Source organism: Pseudomyrmex gracilis, unplaced genomic scaffold (assembly GCF_002006095.1).
Source record: "Pseudomyrmex gracilis isolate BER0280 unplaced genomic scaffold, ASM200609v1 scaffold_11, whole genome shotgun sequence".
Classification (NCBI taxonomy): Eukaryota; Metazoa; Arthropoda; class Insecta; order Hymenoptera; family Formicidae; genus Pseudomyrmex; species Pseudomyrmex gracilis.
Window position 1 is genome coordinate 30965 of NW_018020595.1, and position 19763 is coordinate 50727.

General features: G+C 37.5%; 3 protein-coding genes across 9 annotated transcripts; 2 read left to right on the forward strand and 1 right to left on the reverse strand.

The window, feature by feature from the left end:
• Nucleotides 1-91: 91 nt before the first annotated feature.
• On the forward strand, nucleotides 92-1124 carry LOC109863568 (40S ribosomal protein S14a). 2 transcript variants are annotated; one of them, XM_020443846.1, is made up of 4 exons: nucleotides 92-148; nucleotides 413-563; nucleotides 641-728; nucleotides 851-1124. In XM_020443846.1, exons 2-4 carry the CDS (start codon nucleotides 415-417, stop codon nucleotides 1067-1069), a joined length of 456 nt encoding a protein of 151 aa, XP_020299435.1. In that variant the 5' UTR covers nucleotides 92-148; nucleotides 413-414; the 3' UTR covers nucleotides 1070-1124. The 2 variants fall into 2 exon arrangements, with proteins under 2 accessions (XP_020299435.1, XP_020299436.1); XM_020443847.1 differs by lacking the exon at nucleotides 92-148 and adding an exon at nucleotides 161-262.
• A 65-nt stretch (nucleotides 1125-1189) lies between these two features.
• On the forward strand, nucleotides 1190-11010 carry LOC109863567. Of its 6 annotated transcripts, none has more exons than XM_020443840.1 (15): nucleotides 1192-2312; nucleotides 5562-5691; nucleotides 5930-6077; nucleotides 6214-6428; nucleotides 6624-6893; nucleotides 7014-7100; nucleotides 7302-7571; nucleotides 7701-7887; nucleotides 7971-8305; nucleotides 8394-8690; nucleotides 8800-9072; nucleotides 9137-9404; nucleotides 9515-9889; nucleotides 10408-10726; nucleotides 10844-11010. In XM_020443840.1, exons 1-15 carry the CDS (start codon nucleotides 2305-2307, stop codon nucleotides 10896-10898), a joined length of 3237 nt encoding a protein of 1078 aa, XP_020299429.1. In that variant the 5' UTR covers nucleotides 1192-2304; the 3' UTR covers nucleotides 10899-11010. The 6 variants fall into 6 exon arrangements, with proteins under 6 accessions (XP_020299433.1, XP_020299429.1, XP_020299430.1 ...); XM_020443841.1 differs by lacking the exon at nucleotides 1192-2312 and adding an exon at nucleotides 4380-5094; XM_020443842.1 differs by lacking the exon at nucleotides 1192-2312 and adding an exon at nucleotides 4380-4716.
• Nucleotides 11011-17065: 6055 nt separating this feature from the next.
• Nucleotides 17066-19388, reverse strand: LOC109863566 (ADP-ribosylation factor-like protein 8B-A). The gene is made up of 3 exons (XM_020443839.1): nucleotides 19046-19388; nucleotides 18035-18351; nucleotides 17066-17917 (listed from the first exon to the last, which is right to left on the reverse strand). Exons 1-3 carry the CDS (start codon nucleotides 19166-19168, stop codon nucleotides 17797-17799), a joined length of 561 nt encoding a protein of 186 aa, XP_020299428.1. The 5' UTR covers nucleotides 19169-19388; the 3' UTR covers nucleotides 17066-17796.
• Between the last annotated feature and the right edge of the window lie 375 nt (nucleotides 19389-19763).

The following is a 19763-nucleotide window of genomic DNA, read 5'->3' on the forward strand; positions in this document are numbered from 1 at the left end:
CCTGTACGGCATTGAGTTTGTATCTTTTTATCGAACACCGAATATCGAATGTATCGAACTTTAGGTTCTTACTTCTGATTGGCTGCTACTGCGCATCCCACGGTGCATTCATTAAAACGCGTCATTGTAGTCCGCAAATACTTTAACGGTAAGTGTTAATAAAATTATTATCTAGCGAAATAGTAACGTGTCCAATGTGTTAAAACTGTTAATAGATGTTTACAAGTAAAATATTACTGTGAGATTGATCTTATATTTAAAGGTATACAAATAGGTGAAAGTGTTTTATGTTCTAACAATAATATGTTTCTCTTGTGCCTGTCATAACCCTCCAAATGTTTTTGTAAAATTCGTCTCAAAATTACACAACACAGAACATTTATTAACAAGTGTTAAAACTGTTTTTATTTAGAAATGCCACCGAAAAGAGGCAAAGTACAAAAGGAAGAAGTCCAAGTATCACTTGGACCGCAACTTCGTGAGGGAGAGGTAGTTTTCGGAGTTGCCCATATTTTTGCCAGTTTCAACGATACATTTGTACATGTTACCGATTTGTCCGGCAGGTTTGTATATGTTTTGTGTCAAACTCGAGTTTTTCCACGTTATTGTAGGATTTAAAATTTATGTTTTTTGAATTTAGGGAAACAATCGCGAGAGTTACAGGTGGTATGAAGGTAAAAGCTGATCGCGATGAAGCCTCACCCTATGCCGCTATGTTGGCAGCTCAGGTACTAATGTCAGATACTAATTATTGTTATTTATGTACATATAACAATAATTATTAATTGATAAGCAGGTAATTAAAGTTACAAAAAAAAAAGTATGTTAACATAACTCTTTATCATCACAGGATGTTGCAGAAAAATGCAAATCTCTAGGGATTACAGCGTTGCATATCAAATTGAGAGCTACGGGAGGTAACAAGACGAAAACTCCTGGTCCAGGTGCACAGTCTGCTTTGCGCGCTTTAGCTCGTTCAAGCATGAAAATCGGTCGTATCGAAGACGTTACTCCTATTCCATCGGACTCAACCAGAAGAAAAGGAGGTCGTCGTGGACGCAGGCTATAAGCTTATTACATGTACGACATTGTTTTTATTTTTCAGTAAATATTGAAAAAAATTATCTGATTTTTGTTTTAATTCTCAATAACAAAGAAAGAATATCGTGAAAATTTACAGCATCTCGAGATGAACTTCAGACAATATCTAAATGTAAAGATAAAATCACGTATGTGCATCAGAGTATCGACCCTGTCGAGCTGTGTGCGATACCAAACAAACTCGTCGTATACCGTCATGTGCAGATTACGAACTTCAGAGACGTTCATTCAGTCATTTCGGATGATGACGATCAGAAAATATGCACCTAAAATTGCTGTAACTTACTCCAAAACAAAAAAATGTTTCCCCACGAACTGGTAGCTAAACTTTTTTCTCAATCAAGTTTTGCATTAAAAGTAACCGATAAACAGTTTTGAATAAAAGGAACTATTATAGAAAAATCACAAACAAAATTCACGTTTGCACCCGGTAAGATATTAAAATGAATATCACATGCAAAAAAACCAATGTCATATCTTGGCTTTTAGCGCGATATTTGACGTGGTTTTCTTTTGCAAGATACAACAGGTTTCTCACGTCGTGACGTTTTTGATGTCAGCGAGTAATGTGTGTTTTTTATTTTTTTTTTTAACAAAGAAGTGATTCTTGAAATCTTACACAATTTTCAGAGCAATGACACGCGCGTGTAACGACGTCGCGCTCGCGAGATATGGAATACAAAATAGCTTGCGCGCGTGTGAAGAAAGCCTCGGCGGGGCTCGAAAGAGAGATGCTTCGTAAGAGGGGATTATCAGGAGACGAAGAGAGAAGTGGTTGCGCGCAGGGGGGTTGATGAACCAACGTGGATCCTCAACGTTCTTTGCCGAGTCCGCCGTGTCCGACGCCAGAGTGCGAAGTGCTGTTATGATTCGAGTCTGGGCTCCGGAGTCGGAAACGGAGGAACGATTCGTAGGGAGGTGAATTTGCACCACGCCGGCTCGACACACGTTTTAGATTCGGTTTCTCCTCGGACACGGGAATTCATTCGGTGAAACTCATGCGAAAAACCTGAGACTTTTCTGTTCGGTTTTTTTTTGTTTTTTTTTGTTTTTTTTTGTTTTTTTTTTTTTGCCCCAAACACGCGCGCGGCGTGTACCAGACATTCCACTCGGATCTACGTGAAATATATAACGACGATTGTCGCGTTATTTTTTTTTTTTTTTTTTGCACGCGCGTTTCCCGTTCGTTTTTCGTCAAAAATCATGAAATGGTACGTAACGCACTCACGATATACTTTTCTCACTGATTTAACGTTGTTTGTGAATTGCGTGTGTGTGTGTGTGTTTTGTTTTCATTGGTATATATGTATGTGTCGCTGTAAATTTTCTACACGTACATAAAATTACATGTAATTTTGCGCAAAATCTTGTGAACGCGTTAATAAAACCCGGAAAAGTGTACATTTGTTGTTTGGAGCGAGCGCGTACAAATATACGCGCTCGCTCTCCCAAGCATATATCGTTCCTAAAATACGTGTTTCTCGTATATGAATTACAAGCCATTGCCAGAACGTTAAACTTGAGAATGTGCGTTTTGAAATACTTCCCGATATCTAATTAAACTTTGTGAGGTGTTGTGTGTATATAGCAAGGAAACAAAACGCGCCGTGTAGCGAACACATAACGCATTGACACACGTATACGTGCGTCAAAATTGAAAGAAACTGATGACATAACTTTTCTTGAAAAAAAAAAAAAAGAAGTTAAATGTTTTAATAAATTTAACAACTTTGTGCTAAGCCGCCTAACATCTTAATAAACTTGAGCTGAAGAAACTTTATGCGCCAGAGTATGCTTGTAGTCTCGTTTGCTTGTTTGAAATGTTAAAAAAGAATTCGTTCGAGCGAGTCGGCGATACAAAAAGCGAGACGAGTAATTGATGAAGTGGCACGTGCGAAATTTTAAATGTTCTATATACACGTCAATATAATTGCAAACTACGTCTATTTTAGTATCGAGGACCTTATTCACAATTTGCATCGCACAGTCGGTGCAACTGCACGCGGTCGAGATCGTCTCTTGTTGTTAAAAAATTTTATTTTTTTTTTAACAAAAAGAACAACAAGACGAGTAAATGCTTGATTGAGCTTCGATTTGGCATAATTTTATAATTCAATAATCAATCTCAGTCATTGTTTCTATGTAATCTCTGCGTGTGGAGTAAATGAAACACAGTGTCTTCATTGCATAATCCGAGAGGCGGTTATAATAAAGCGATTGTGCATTGCTTTGAAATTGGTAACAATTGGTAACGATGACTTGTTTTTTACACGCGGGGGTGGGCGAACGATCGCATGCATCTCGCGAGTACGAGAGAGAGAGAGAGAAAAAAAAAACAAATTGAAATAACGACAAATGCGTTTGAAAAAGAGTTGGAAAAAGTTTCTCCGCGTCTCGCCGAGAAGAAAGATATGCCAGTGTGTATTATATGCCGAGTGGGGTCGTTTAAAAATAGATGTTTAAACTTAAATTATGCCCTCTAGCAAAGGGAGCCGCGAGCGAGCGGTCAAAATTTTGTATATATTTTAAGCGCTTTGCATCTCAAAATATAAAACGAGAAGGATATCGCCGAAGGATCGGAAGTCGTCGAATTAAAAAACACAAACTTGTAAAAAAAAACACATACGTTTGATTTAAATTATTGTACTTTGTATAATTTTTTAATTTTCACACACACATCACCTCTATCTTCCTCTCTCTCTCTCTCTCTTAAAGCTACCTTTTGTGCAAAACGAGAATGTCGTGATTAACATCCGTAAAAAAAAGAAAAAGAAAAAAAACAGATATGCAATTAATGTCAATACGATTAACGACTCTCGCGTGGGAGAGTCGTGATGTAAATTCACACAATTCCCACCCACACGTGGCATCATGTGATGAGAGAGAGAGAACTATATGGACACATGTGAAACCGTATGTCTCTTCCATCTCTCGTCTTTGTGTGAATATAACAATCTCGTTTCCGATATCACACACGGAAGGAAACCAATTTATTATATACGTCATACACGCTTTGACGCGCGTATAATAATGCTCGCTCACAATTAAAAAGAGAGCGCAAGATCTACGGGAATATTAATTACCAATAAGTAGGCGAGATAGAGAGAGAGATGAGAAAGAAAGAGAGAGAGAGAGAGAGAGAGAGAGACGAGATGCGCGGGCGCGGGCGCGAAAATAGAAGAGGAGAGCGCGATTCAAGAAAGGGAAACAGAAATGCATCGATCGGCGCCTCGCCGCGCGCTCTATCTGCCAGTGATTTTCGGGAACTAACCGATGATTCCCCCGTACTCGGTGCGACACGATGCGAAATGGAAAAATGGCTGTCCCGCGAGCGCTTGACGGGAACTTTTGCGGTGGTAGCCGCCAAGACTGATCGTTTCGGTCGGTTGCGGAACGACCAATTCGCGATCGTTGCGCGGGTTACGGACGGGCCGACGGAAAACGGCGAACGATGGAACAGTGATAGAGGGGAAAAAAAATTTGTGAGCCGCGCGCCGTTGTGCGACGAGATTTATTCGCCGAAGAAAGAGAGAGAGAGAAAGAGAGAGAGAGTAGTTGTACGTCGGTGTGTAACACGTCGCGCCGTAGAGCAGTGTGATCCTAGCAGACGACATTGTTAGTAAAAATAAAGTACCATTATATTTGGATCTCGCTGTCGCAGGCGGGAGTGAAATAATTTGCACGCGGAAATCTCTTCTTGGCGAAATTTTACACTTGTCGCTGATTTCCCCCCGCTCGCAACCCCCCGTCCCAATTAATTCGTTCCACAGCCGGGTGGAAAGGGCCGTTTTTTCTCAATTTTCTTTTTTTTTTTTTTTTACATTTTTTTAGTTTATTTTATTTTAATTTTTTTTCAACATCGTACACGTACAAATCCATTCGCAATGGTCGTCCGTCGACTCGTCAGCACAGCCAGTCGAGATAGTGAAAAGAATCGAGAACGTGCGTGCACGACAAAGTCTCGCTCGGTTGTTGTGGTGTCCGTTAGTTGCGGTGAGTTTTGTTTTAAAAATCTTATCTTAGCGCTCGATTACAGATTTTACAATTCGATGCGACGAGAAAGAAATTAATTAAACGAGCGGACGAATGACTCTCGCTGATAAAATATCGAGGTTTGGCTCAGGACTGATTTTAATGAGAATCATCTCCGCTGCTGCTGCTGCAGCACCGGCAACACCTTTCGCTCGCACGCAATCATGGCTGCCTAGCACAAGGCGCATATTGACTAATTTTCATCAAATGTCACTTTAGGTTAAAAGCCTCTCGTGAAGTGTTTTCTTTTCTTTTTTTTTTTCTCTCTCTCTTTTTTGTCTTTGTCGCGCTCACTGACAGCTCACGATACGTCGTCGTTAGCGTCGCGCTGTCACCGCACGCTCTCTGACAACTCTCCGTCACACGCGCGTACAAATTTTTATATATTTACGTACGCATGTTATATTTATGAGATGTGATATTTTTAGGCCTACAAATTCAGAAGATTTGGTGTTGAGGAATGTAGGCGACGAAAGCACGGATCAAAATAACAACATAACTATGACGAGCGAGGATTTGTTACAGCCTGGCCATGTGGTCAAAGAACGTTGGAAAGTGGTGAGTTTAAGATATTTTATATAATAAAAAACCAAAAAAAAAAAAGGAAATCTCTTGTATACTGTGTGTGTGCGTGTGTTTCTCGATGTTACTGCGAAGAAAGTCAGAAATGTCTGATTCAAAAGGAAACAATATTTTTAGATCAATATAAACAGTTTTAATTTCAATAAAAGTACACACACACACACACAGGCAGGCTGTAATGTGTTAAAGAAACGTGTATGTGTCTCAAATGTAGGTCAGAAAAATAGGCGGAGGTGGATTTGGGGAAATTTACGAAGGACTTGATTTAATGACAAAGGAGCAAGTCGCTCTTAAAGTTGAATCCGCACGGCAGCCCAAACAAGTCTTGAAGATGGAAGTGGCTGTACTTAAAAAATTGCAGGGTTTGTGCGAAGCATTTGTATTGTTAGATTAAGATTTGCGCGTTTGCGTGAGTAAGTTAAGACGTTTGTTCAAGTAGTCTGTTTTTTGTTTGTTTTTGTTTTTGTTTTTATCGTGGAGAAATTGAAATTGTTGCAGGTAAAGATCATGTTTGTCGATTTATCGGCTGTGGGCGTAATGATCGATTCAATTACGTGGTGATGCAGTTACAAGGAAAGAATTTAGCCGAATTGCGCAGGGCGCAGCCGAGAGGTGCTTTTTCACTTTCTACTACGTTACGCCTTGGTCTTCAAATATTAAAAGCTATAGAAAGTATTCATCAAGTAGGATTTTTACATAGAGATATTAAACCTGTAAGTATGTATTTTTTACATATAATTTAGTCACATATCACACACATATATATGTCAGATAATCTGTAACTTGTATTTTTCTTCCAACTATACACGTCAAATCAATTTCTTGATTAAATATCTGAATCAAAGATGTCATTCTACCGATGTAAGGTATGACTTCTTTAAATAAATAATAATAATTTTTTTTTGCAGTCAAATTTTTCGATCGGTCGTCATCCTTACAACTGCAGGCTAGTGTATATGTTAGATTTCGGTCTAGCTAGACAATTCACTACCGGCACTGGAGAAGTGCGACCGCCCCGCGCTGCCGCGGGATTTAGGGGAACCGTCCGATACGCGTCAGTTAATGCACACAAGAATAAAGAGATGGGTCGACACGATGACTTGTGGTCGTTATTTTACATGTTAGTTGAATTTGTTAACGGACAATTGCCGTGGCGAAAAATAAAAGATAAAGAACAAGTGAGTAGAGTTTTGTTGCATATACGCGAAAAAGGACAAAAAAAGAGTTGTCTTATGAAGGAGTAAAAAAAAAAAAAAAAACAGTTTGATAACAACTTTGTACAACATCTTTCTTTGCAGGTGGGTCTTATGAAAGAAAAGTATGACCATCGATTACTTCTAAAACATCTCCCATCTGATTTGCGAGTCTTTCTAGAGCATATCCAGGTAATTGATTTAAACAATTCATTCAACGGAATAGTATTTTTACATAATTGCATCGTCAATATAGACAAGAGTATACGTACAGTTTGGTTTTTTTCTTTTTTTTTTTTTTTTTCTGCAATCAATTCTTGATAGTTTTCTAAACGCACGACGAGATTTTTATATTTGTGCAAATAAAAAATCATCTCGAAAAACTTCTTGTAGAGTTTGGAGTATGCAGACAAGCCAGATTACGGTATGTTAGCTGGACTGCTTGAACGATGTATGAAACGTAGAGGTGTAAAACCGAATGATCCTTACGATTGGGAAAGACCTTTGATAGCTAATGAAGGTTTATCAACTACTAGATCGTTACCCACAGTAGCTGTACCACCACCGCTTACCACAGCTACTACGATCAATCAACCTCCGACCACGAACGTCGACACCAATAATCAAGAGAATGTGGAGCCAGACAATAGAAAAGAGCTGGATGTAAGACATTTTGTATGTCTTCTATCTTGAATTTTTCTAAAGAATTTTACGCATTTTTTTTTAAGAAATTTCTTAAAGAAGTAAAAGTCTATATCTCTTTTTCTAATACGCATGACACGTTATCCGCAGGCGCAATTGGACATTGAAAGTTTATACAGAAGAAACAGGCAGCGTGGAATCGAAGGTTCTCCAGTGCCATTCGCAGCGGCTATCAGCAATCACGGCAGGGACAAAAATTGCAATGCCACGGTGCCAACGACCGATAACACGCATCAACAGGTCGCGCAGCAGACTATGCCACCTTTACCAAGTCAAGGTAAAGGAAATTTGTCTCTTCATTCAAGTGTCTGTCTTTCTTGTTGCATACGTAATGACGTCTTAATGTCATTCATCGCGCAGGATCTCCGAAAAAACGACGCGCTGTCTCGATGGCTGTAGAATCTCAACCTCCCCCGTCAGTGGAAAAGCAAGTGGATAACGAGGGAGACGCTCTGATGGCTTCCGCACGTTCCGCATCCGAAGTTCCTCGCCACAAAACCGTGACCAATGCAACCGCGCCGCTCAGGAAGTCAGCGAGCGGAGCCACATTGCCAGCTACACTCGCCCGTCTGCGCATTGCTACACCCGAAGGAACTTCCGGCGAATTGCCGAGCCCTCGTATACAAACGGAAGTCGACGCCTCTTATTGCTCCTATGACGTCACCAATACCAAATATATCGGAAACCAAAGCCCGGTGAGTGTGCGTGTGATTCGATGCGGCAGATTGCACCGCAATTCCAACGGACTGTAAAACCGTTTGCGCGTCCAATTGATTTTGACAGGTAACCGAACAAAGGGAACCGCTCAGAAGAGAACCCAGGAGGAGAGCGGACAGTCGGCAACAAATAAGAGGCGGACGTTCGGCTGTGCGCGATTGTTCCATCACACAATTCGCGCAAATAGACGACGACAATGTGTCCGCTTTGCAGCAAGTGACCAAAGGCGGCGGAGGATTGACCCTAGCCTCACAGTGGAAGTCGCAGTTTGACGATTCCGAGGAGACCGACAACGAATGGAAGGGTGAAAATTTGCAGAGCCCCGAGCACAAGGGAACAAACGCCCCGTCTATAGCGCCACAAGTAAGAAATTCGCATTCGATATAACAGAAACATTTAGACGCGAGCAAAAGCGTCTTACGTACAATATGCTTGAATAAAGCTCGAAATTTACGTAACTGTATGCGCGCAGACCGCAGGTATCGTTGAGAGTTCGCAACAGCCAAACGCGAATGTAAAATCCAGCGCGGCTCAACCGAATCCGCCAAATGTGTATCACCAGCAGTCGCTGATGCCTACGGCGCTATCGAAAATAAGCGAAGATTCGCCGAGACCGGTTGTGCCACACAGATGCTTGAATATCGCGGGTATCGAAAAATATCCCGAACTGCAAGGAGCACTTCCGCGGGCTTGGAGCGTTCCGGTTTTAGCGCCGCACGTTCGGGCTTATCTCGAAGCTCCTTTGGTTCGTATTGAGCTTTTATTTGATTCGGTATCGTTGATCGGGTTTAACAAACAAATTCCGACAGGTTCAACAAGCGGCGTTTGACGATTTGCTGTACGAAGTTGATGTTATGAGAAATGTCGCCACTCGATACGACGAGCCGAGACAAACCGCGTCGGTCAGAAGATCCAGTTTGCCGGCAGTGGCTTTCTCCTTTTCTGACGCAATGTTCAACGCTCCCAGGGGTGACGAAGAGGAAGAAGCGGTGGCGGGGAGATTGGAAATCAGAGTGGTGGACGCGACCGGTGGTGCTACCATTGTACAAACCAGTGCTGACAGAGAACCGTTACAAAGTACGTGCAAATCGATTTGCTTTCTTGTATTCTCGTTCAAATTTCCGTCAAAATAAGCCGTCACGTTTCTATTTTGTATTCAGAGGTACACGTGTTGTCTGAATTCACAGAGAAACTAGCTAACGGCACAGCAGGTAGCCCAGCCAGTCCCAATCCGGGGCCAGAAGAACCGTCTGTATATTACGATGCTACCGAAAATCGACCGGCCGCAAATGCCGGTTTGCAAAAAGAGTCGACTAGTGTCACTACTGCCTCGACGACGGTACCAAACGCAATACCACATCGTGATAATAAGGACAATAAAGAAAAGGAAACATCTAGTAGGACATATATGACTAGTAAAATTCCGGTTCCCGTTAAGAGTCCAAGATGTTCGCTATCCGAATCAATGCCCGAGTCGAATACTCCGCATATCAAGGCAGGAACTGGAAGTGACATAGAAAAACTGTCGGTGCCCGCGATCGCAACTAAGGAAAAGGAGAATAGTTAGTAAAGCTATGCTACACAAACTTATATCCATATTGTTATGTTTGTTAGTTTTTATATATATATAATAATATTGATTTTAGAGAAAATGTCGCGAGATATATATGTATCTGATATTTATATATCTAGTTTATGGTTTTAGTTGTGTGTCTAACGACGCGTATGTATTGTGATAAAAATTGATATCGTTTCTTAAAAGTCTTGTTAAATATTTCCTATTGTTATATCTTGTGATGGAATTTCATCCGGATGAGAGAAATTAGTAAATTACTTTGAAATGCATAGGAAAAAAAAAAAATGTGAGAACAGGTTTTGTTCCGATTATGTATATATATGTTTCTGATAATAATCTTCCAATAATACTCCAAAAAGCAAGAAGCGTTTTCGCGTAGAACGTCAAAAAAAAAAAAAAAAAAAAAAAAAAAAAAAAAAAAAAACGTGGAAAAACTCCAGCGCGCCTATTGTCTTTGCATGCCATTATTTGATCCTAGACCAATCATATCACCTTTAACTTCAGCCAGCTCTGCCGAAGATGAAAATTTAACCGGATGCACACCCGCTTTGCGCCGCCGAAGACAAAGTGAAAAATATGTGACAGACGCTAGTCAGCTGAATCTCCAATTTCAAAGACCACAGCACAGAACGCGACCGCAGTCCGAGATATTGCCGAGGCTTTCTCCGAGAGGAGTGCCTTCCCATCTTCTACGAGAACCTGGTAAGAAATCCGAGGAGAGCAGCGAAAGCGATTCCAATAGCAGTGGACCACCAAGATCCGCTCGTCAACCGCCTCCACCGCCCACATCGTTGCCACCACACATAGCAGAGAATAACGCTAGGTATGGATTAGTTGCACTGTGTGTATAAGTGTGTCATTTACAAAAACTAAATTTACTTAAAAATTTTGTAATATAATTTGACGAATGTGTGTTGCAAATAATATAATAAAATTACAGGTGTCGCCGTTACTGGCCCATACCAGATACAACTGTTACTAGCAGAGAATCGTGAGACTTGGTGTTCAAACTAACAGATAGTCCCATTTCTTGTTAAGATTGAGAAAGCTTTACTGCTCAACTAAGAATGTGATATCATTTGGGGCAGCAAAAAAAAAAAAAAAAAAGAAAAAATATGCAATCTTTCTGATAAATTACGTCAGCGGAGATGACACGTGAAAATTTGTAGCGTGAGTGCATATCTGTATATCTACGAAGATAGACAGAACAGCTATTCGTTTAGCGCGTGCAATGCAACTGTGAATGCGTATTCAAATAGTGCTTTAATTAACTACTCGAAGTCTCCTTGGGAATCTCAAATCTTTCCAATGGGGAAAGAAGTCTTTACAAATTATTTATTTTTAAAATATGCTATTCTCCTAATCCGTTTCTCTACGAACACGCTCATGAGTTTTTCGATCAATGAAATAAAAAATGTAACATGGAGATTGTGTTTTCAGTGTGCAAGCAGTAACATAATCAATCCGAGATGATCACTTGCTTTTTAAAGATACATCATACATATATGTATATGTATTTGACGAACTTGTATCATAGTATGAATATATCCATCCAATATCTTTAGATTTCTGCTTTTCATATTGTATCATGTATCTTCTTCTATTTCTCTCTTACTTTTTTTTTTTTTCCTACATCTCTTCTCGATTTGCATAACTCGGTTTATGCATTAATCGTATACTATGTACGTGTTACCAAAAACTCTCGATGCTTTTATTAAATCTGATGGAAATTACTTTGCACAGATATATCTAAGAAAGTGCACTTATATATCTATATATAATATACTTTTTATCTGTATAATAAAATTTTTCCTAGAGAAAAATACAGATTTTGTAAGTTTATAATTTTATGTGCTAGTGAAAAAGAGAGAGAAAGACAGAGAGAAAGACAACTATAATAAATATAACAATCTTTGTTATTGTAATACAATTATTATATAACAACTACTGTTGTACACTGAAACATATTTTATTTGTTAAAAAAAAAAAAAAAATAGGAATATTTTATATCTCAAGAGATGGAAAGAAATGTTTGAAAGCGTTCTATTGAAATTTATATTCTCTCCCGATTTATATAAATCGCGCTTCGGATTATTGATAATTTAGAATTGCTGACCGGGTAATGAAAAATTATAAAACAACAAATCACGTAATAACGAGTTTTGTGGATACTTATATGTGGAAAGCATATATGGATGAATAAACTATTTTAGTGTTGCAAGAAAATTGTAAACGAAAGAAACAGAGAAAGTGGCGGCGCAGTTCTAGTAATTTAACAAATTTGGGCCAGATGCTGTGTGTACTAGTCCTCTCTTAATAATGTATAGTATCTCGGTGCAATTCTTTTATTAAATGTATACGCGGGATATCCGAATATTATCGGAAGTTTTTTCAAATTGGTTTAGGAATTAAAGTTTTTTTTTTTTTACGAAATTATCAATAGCGATTGCGCGTTGTTTACTACAAGTTAAAAAAAAAAACAATTTACGTATGTATGTTTTTTTAAACTCACGAAGTAGATCCTCAAAAGAAATATTTTGCTTGAAATTTATAGTTGGAAAATATTATCTACATTACATCTATTTTTAATTTATCTCTTCTTTTTTTTTTACATAATTGAGATCATAATTTTAAAATACCAAGCTGTTATTATAAATAAACTTCCAATAATTTTCAGATATACTGTATATATGCATACATATATGCGCGCATACATTGACACACACACACACACACACGTACGTATGTATACATATAGAATCTTCGCTTTGTTTGTATTTATCTACAAATTTTGTTTTCGAGAAGATTATGTTGTGTGTATATGTACGAAGCACCAATTCTAAACACTTGATTTTTTTATTACATATTGTATGTGTGTGTATATAAAATCAAAACGACTTTTTTGTACGTTAGTTCGCTTGAAATATGTAATTATTAAAAGAATCTTTATTCTTGCGCTATAAACTTTTGATATTAGATATACACGTGACATTGTGTGCGACAAATATTATTGCATTAAGTATACTTCGTTTTTTTTTTATATACTACTAAAAATATTCATGTATTTATTTATATTGTTATATATTAAAGAAGTGTTTGATTTTGTTAAGTTTAAAGAAAATATCTCACATTTATTGTATACAAACTTTTATAGATCAAAGAAGATGCAGAGAATTTTTTTTTTAAACGTAGATGTATATTAAGAGAATACACACACATGTAAGAAAATTTATAAATGGAATAGAACGACGTTTTTTGCATCAGGTCCTTTATACTCGATCATATGCGTACTATATACGTTCGTACGTACGGTGTATGCGCGTGTAAACACACGGTGTGCGCTCGTATGTGTATGTGCGAACAATACAGCTATAGTGTTCATAGCCATAGCCAACAACCGAGTGTCCGTTGTGAAACTTCTCGGGATCGATTCCACTCGAAACGATTCCGATTGTTTAGAAAAATTTAAAAGAAAAACTCGGAATTATTTCAATCGGAATTAATCCCGAATAGAATTCGAATGGTTTCACAAAAGACACTCATGTGACAGCTATAGCACGTCGTTTTGAAATACTGGATGTATGTATGACTCTGTGTGTATATGTGCGCGCATGATTCCAAAAACAACCAATAAAGTATCACTAAGTAAAATGTAACAAACACATACATACACACAGGTGGTGTAATTTTACGGGCAGACATTTAAATATTTCTTATGCACACATATGATATGATAGACGTTGATCCAAAATACGCGGATATATGCTTTGCTAAGTTTTTCATATAATAAGTTTTGAGTGAAGTCTAGTGATATACATAAAGCTAGTCAGAGAGAGTAGAGTAATCCTATAAAATTGTGCTTTATTATTGAATTCAATTTTAAATATAGTCATGTCACAGCTTGTATAAAAAAAAAAAAAAAAAAAATAGGGGAATATATTTAAAATAGAGATATAATTCTGTGCAATGATTAACGATGTAAGATCGATGTACATGTGCGGAAGGTATCTTGACGAAAAATGGAGTCGTTTCTTTATATGAAATGTGATGTCAATTCCTTTTTTGTAGTAAAAAAAAATACACAAAACCAAAACGATTAAGTAGCGATGTTCATTAAGTTTAGAAAAGAAATGGCGGGTGTACGTGTCATTTTTCGTCAAGTCTCGTTACTAATACCTTTGAAGTAACAATTTATAAAATTAACAAGTTTGTAATCGTTTTGTTCGAACGAACATAACGCGCAACAACAACAACCAACAACAACAAAGAAATTATACGTTAATAGAGGAGGAAGGTTATCGACTTATTGCTTATTAAGTATGTTACAATAACATCTTCGTGTAAATGTATACGAAGTGCGGATACACGACGTAGGTATTGAATAGAAAATAAAAAAAAAAATAAAAAAATAAAAAAAAAAACCAGAAAAGATCAAAATTGTGTGGTACATTTTGCAATATTGCTGAATAATAGCATTATTTCGTACGAGGTCGGGTATATATATATAAAAATAAAAAAGTGTACCTTCTCATGCAAGTACGATATAGACTTGTAAGTGTAAAGTATTACTCGTGATACATGTATAATTGAACTATAAAAAATTCCATAGTCTTTTCTCCAGAAGAGAGAGCGAGAGCGAGAAAGAAAAAAACGTATAGTATCTTTTTTTCTGAATTTCTCTGTAAATAACACACACACACACACATATATATATGTGTGTAGATATATAGCTTATAACACGAATGCGTATACGCAACATACGTATATGCAATATAGTCGCGTAAATATGTATTTTATGGACATTAAACTGTAACATAATTTAAGCAGAAAAATTACGATAGATGCTCAACACTGATATTAACTCATTAAAGCCTGTAGTTTCTTACGATCTTTGCGTGTGAAAGTTTTTATTTCAATTTACCGATATATACTGTGACACACAGTGCACATTTGTATACATGATGACTCCAGCATAGAATTGTTTTTCAAAGTTTATTCAAACCAAAGCGATTCGAATGTATATTTTAAACACAGTTTACGTTCTTTTTCTTGACGAATAAAGTGACAAAATTGTAATAAGTATAACTTTAATGAGTTAATTTGAAAAAGCGACATATAATCAAGACAAAAAAAAAAAAAAGACAGATTGTGTAATTAACGCAGGACACTGGAAGGTGTTTAAAAAGATAGATGCTCTCCTTACCGAAAATTTGCGTATTTACGTACATCATGAACTTTTTCATGAAATGTTTTCTTAAATATTCGCTTGACATTACTTGAAAAAAAATAAAATAAAATAAAATAAAGTCGCGTCGCTCTTTGTCTGAATAATAGTAAGACGTTTTTGGTTTTTATTTCTGAGACGAATTTTGCAACTCAAAAACATTCAGTTCTGAAACACAACAGTACGATGCGTATGTTGATTGTTGAAACAGTAAAGAAGTATCTATCGTTGAAATAGTTTCCATAGTCACACGCAATATCCTATAAACGAGAAACCCACGATAAAAATTGATAATACACGCAGTATTCTCAATCAAATTCTCGATGAACAGAATGTCTTTGTTTCCCGTAGGAATTATATCCCGTTACAATTCTTTTCCTTCACATTTTTTTTTTCTTTTCATATCGCATTTTTCAAAAGTTTCGTTTTACACAAAGCTGTATTGTTTATAATCTTTTTTTTTTTTATTTTTCATATCCGTTGTTGTCACGTGTGTCGTGTTTCTCGATTTGGATTTTTTTTTTAAACTTTTTTATTCACACGGGCGTGTAAATGCCATTTGTATGTATATGCGAGACACGTCTATAAATTTTGTCCCAGATAAGTGGAAAGGCATCATTCCATCCATGACTCTGTAGCGTATAACACGACTGCATTATAAGATAGGAAACACGGTTAAATCCACATTTCTACCTTTACATTAATTAATCTGTACATGTATCCGCGAATCGTTGTGTAACAGGACCTCGAGAACAAAGTATGATCTTTTGTGCTGTAACATGTAAACTGATCTTTTGCAGGGAATTTAATATATATATATATATATACATATATATATATATATATTATGGCCACTTTATTAAGAGAGTGAGAAAATTATTATGTAATCGATAATAAATTATAGAGATCGACACAGTTGAGCTGTAATGAAAGACTTGTAGCAAACTGAGACGTTGCATTGTCGTTGCGTAAAATGACATTCAATGTAGTCAGAACTGTAGTTCAACGACCTGAAAGAGAGAGCGAGAGAGCGAAAGAGAGAGAGAGAGAGAGAGCGAAAGAGAGAGAGAGAAAGAAAGAAAGAGAGAGGACTTCATACTTTCCTTTCTCACACACACACACATATATATATTATTACCAATTTTACAGTCTCTTGAAAATGTACATACCGAGTTTAATTCAAGTATCGAATGTCGTTTCGGGGAAGCATGCAAAAGAAATACAAAACTGATTTGTTTCAAACGCAATTTTGTAAATAGTACAATAGCCACGCAGATGTGTTTTAAAAAGTAATATAATGCACATATAAATAAATAAATAAATAAATAAGTAAATACATATATATATACATATACATATACACAGTAAAGTCTGCGAAAGTGGCGTAGTCGTCACAACCGCCGCCGTCGCGAACAGTCGCAGACATTCCGATCGTTTTTTACGATCGAATGCAAGACCGCTTTGTCTCGCTAACTTTTATAAGCTTCCTCGTCTTATCGTCGTCTCGCTGCGAGAGCGGTTCTAAAGGATCCCTTTTGTGTGAGTTTCCTCCCGCGAATCGATCACTGAATGAATGAAAAGAGGAGACAGAGACTCATCCAGACTTTACTGTATATAAACGTTGTATAAAAACACATTAAATGAAAAAAAATAAAAAAAAAAAACCAACTCATAGGACAAACAATGAAAAATGTGTTGAACGTTTGAATTTCCATTCGACATGTTCGCGAAATATATATATTATTACACATGCACTCGCGGAACAAAGGTCGTTTTTTAATCTTTTTTTTTTTTGTAAGACGGGAAGTGACAAAGGTAAACGTTTGCAATATGTCGGTTTTATTTGTTATTAAAGCTCTTCGCGCGAGAGAAGAGGTGTATATACCATAAGTATTGTATAGTAATCAATAGTGAGATATAATCTTTTTTGTTTTTTTCTTTTTTTTTTTTTGTTTTTTTTGTTTTGCGCGTGTACTTCGTAATACCTATATATGCTATTTTCCCTAATTTTTTTTTGTTTTTATAATACATGAAACGTTTGGTATCCTTCAAAGATTACAAGGTAAAATTAGAGAGTATCGACATTTAGACTATATAATATCACAATAATTAACTGCGATTATGTTATGGTATTATTCCAGCTTTAAAACAGCGGGCAATCATAGAAAATACAGAGATATACTAATTATAATTTTTATATATATATATATTTATATATATATATATATATGTATGTATATATTTCAATGTTTTTAGGTATTGGAATATATTTGTGGGAAACTTACCTATATAAACGAAAATATAAAAAAATTGTCTCTTAGTACACTAAGGTGCTCGCGGGATGTGAGTGCCTTATGGTAATAATTCACACGAGCATACTCTTGGCGTAAGCATAAATTCTGGTTTTCTTTTTTTTTCTTTTTTTTTGTTTTTTTTGTTTTGTATAATTTTATCATTCCGCACCGTCCAACTTATATATTCGGCTAAAGCTTTTAAATTCAAAGTTTGTTTCTCTACTTAATAATGACTCGGTTTTCGAACAAAGTTTTGCTCAATACGCTCGTATTATTTTTTTTTTTTTTTTTTTTTTCACAATTGATCCCAATACTGCTATCAGTATCAAAAATTGATTTATTGATACCAACACGAATGGGAACACTTTAAGAATATTAGCGAACCCCACTTTTCGAATGCGCTATAAGCCACTGTAACGTAATGTCGATATTGTCCTTTTCTTTACACGAAATACTGTAGCAACAAATTTCACGGTCTTGAATCGCAGACAGATTCCTGGAACACACACGCACATGTAATCTCACCATCCATATATATATATATATATATTATTAAATGACATTATCTCTCTCAGAGTATCGTGTGACAAAAAAAATGCTTCTGCAAACTCACATTCGTTCTATGAGTCCGTTTTCATCCAGTGCGTGAGGTAGGTCTCTCTTGTTACCCAGAACCAACACTGGTATTCCGGACAATTGTGGCTTATCAAGTAGGTTGTGCAACTCGTTGCGGCTCGCCTCAATCTTCTCCGAATCAGCTGCGTCCACCATGTAAACTATGGCGTTCACTCCTCTACAATATCTTTCCCACATGGATCTGAACCTTGGCTGACCACCGATGTCCCATACTTTTATAGTGACATTGCCTTTGGTTATTTTACGCATGTTAAAGCCTACAGTCGGTATCATGTCTTCGCTAAATTGTCCCGACTGTGCAAAAGAAAATGTCATTTTGTTTTCATTAGTTTAATTCATACAAAAGTGCCCACACAAAAGATTCTTATGTTTTCTTATATGTGACAGTTCGTTCAAATAAAAGACCAGTGGTCTCTGCAAAGACAATCATGGAAAAAGCGGATTTTAATGGTTTTTAATTTATTCAAGAAATAAATTCATGTTGCGTCCAGCGTCAACAAAGTGGCTTCGAGACAAAAAATACGCGAGAGAGAAATACGGCAACAAAAATACGCGGCGACTGAACGATGACAACTTTTGTCAGATTGTTTATCCTACGTGTCACATAATAACAGGAAGAGACCAATCGAGGAGAAGTGGGACGGGTGGAGAAAAACACAGGCGGGAAGAGAGAGAAGAAAAACGAGGAAGTTGCAAGAGGAGCAACAGCGTCAACAACGATCACAGCTGATCGTTTCACTCGATGCGAAAATCACTCGGTGTACAAGGGCGTTTACACCACTGAGTCACTTCGAACGCGGGGGAGGGTTATATTAAATCTAACCAAAACGTGTCGCGCAAAATGCGTCGTACGACGAATCCTTCACCCTTTCTTACGCGACGTTCACGACGACGCGAACGGCGCTACGCAATTTCTTCGTCGAAAACGTCAACGTGCGCGCGAGAAACGAAAAATTGCGAGCAAAATCTCAATGAACATCACACGTACCGCTATGACATTCACGAATGTAGTCTTTCCACTGTACTGCAAACCGACGAGAGTAAGCTCCATCTCTTCCTTCCAGAAGAGGGACTTGAACCAGTCCAGAATCCGATTGATAAGGGCCAACATGTTGAATCGTGCGCCGGATCAGATCCAGCCCCGTTCGCGGTTTCGTTAAATTGGTGAAAAAAAACTGCTTTGAAACACGGGCGTACCGTTTGACGTATAGATCTCGCTGCATCCGCCGGGATAACGTCAGACAAGTGTGTGTCCAGATGAGAGACCGAATTTTCTACGCGTGCGCAGCTAAGCGACACAACACACAGACATATCAGCAGACGCGCTCATCAGCTGTGAGAAACAAAACGTTGTGTTTTTTTAAAGAAATTTAAAGATCAGATCCGTGATTTTTGAAAAAAAAATATCAAATATGACATTTCATGAACGACGGTAGACTTCCGTTGACATTTGCGAAATATCGTGTACGCGATAGTTTTCCAAAATCAGATTCTCTCGGTTGCACTCCGAGACGATGCGCCAAGTTGTACCTGGAACCTCCTCTGATAGGTTCTCGAAGTTGAGACTCGTCCTGGGCCCGTCCAATCGGAGTTCAAGTTTCTCGTGTGGCCTCGGCTTAAGAAAACGTTTTCATTCGTCGCGCGACGAAGTGTTTTGACGTTCCTATTGGCTGTCAATCAAACACCTTCGGAAATTCCCTACGACT

Coding starts and splice junctions, on each gene's coding strand:
- LOC109863568 (XM_020443846.1), top strand. CDS start 415: ATGCCACCGAAAAGAGGCAAAGTACAAAAGGAAGAAGTCCAAGTATCA. Junction 564..640: donor GTTACCGATTTGTCCGGCAG/GTTTGTATATGT, acceptor TTTTGAATTTAG/GGAAACAATCGCGAGAGTTA. Junction 729..850: donor CCGCTATGTTGGCAGCTCAG/GTACTAATGTCA, acceptor TTATCATCACAG/GATGTTGCAGAAAAATGCAA.
- LOC109863567 (XM_020443840.1), top strand. Junction 6,429..6,623: donor TACATAGAGATATTAAACCT/GTAAGTATGTAT, acceptor TTTTTTTTGCAG/TCAAATTTTTCGATCGGTCG. Junction 7,888..7,970: donor GCCACCTTTACCAAGTCAAG/GTAAAGGAAATT, acceptor TTCATCGCGCAG/GATCTCCGAAAAAACGACGC.
- LOC109863566 (XM_020443839.1), bottom strand. CDS start 19,168: ATGTTGGCCCTTATCAATCGGATTCTGGACTGGTTCAAGTCCCTCTTC. Junction 18,352..19,045: donor CATTCGTGAATGTCATAGCG/GTACGTGTGATG, acceptor TCTTTTGCACAG/TCGGGACAATTTAGCGAAGA. Junction 17,918..18,034: donor AACGGACTCATAGAACGAAT/GTGAGTTTGCAG, acceptor TGTGTGTTCCAG/GAATCTGTCTGCGATTCAAG.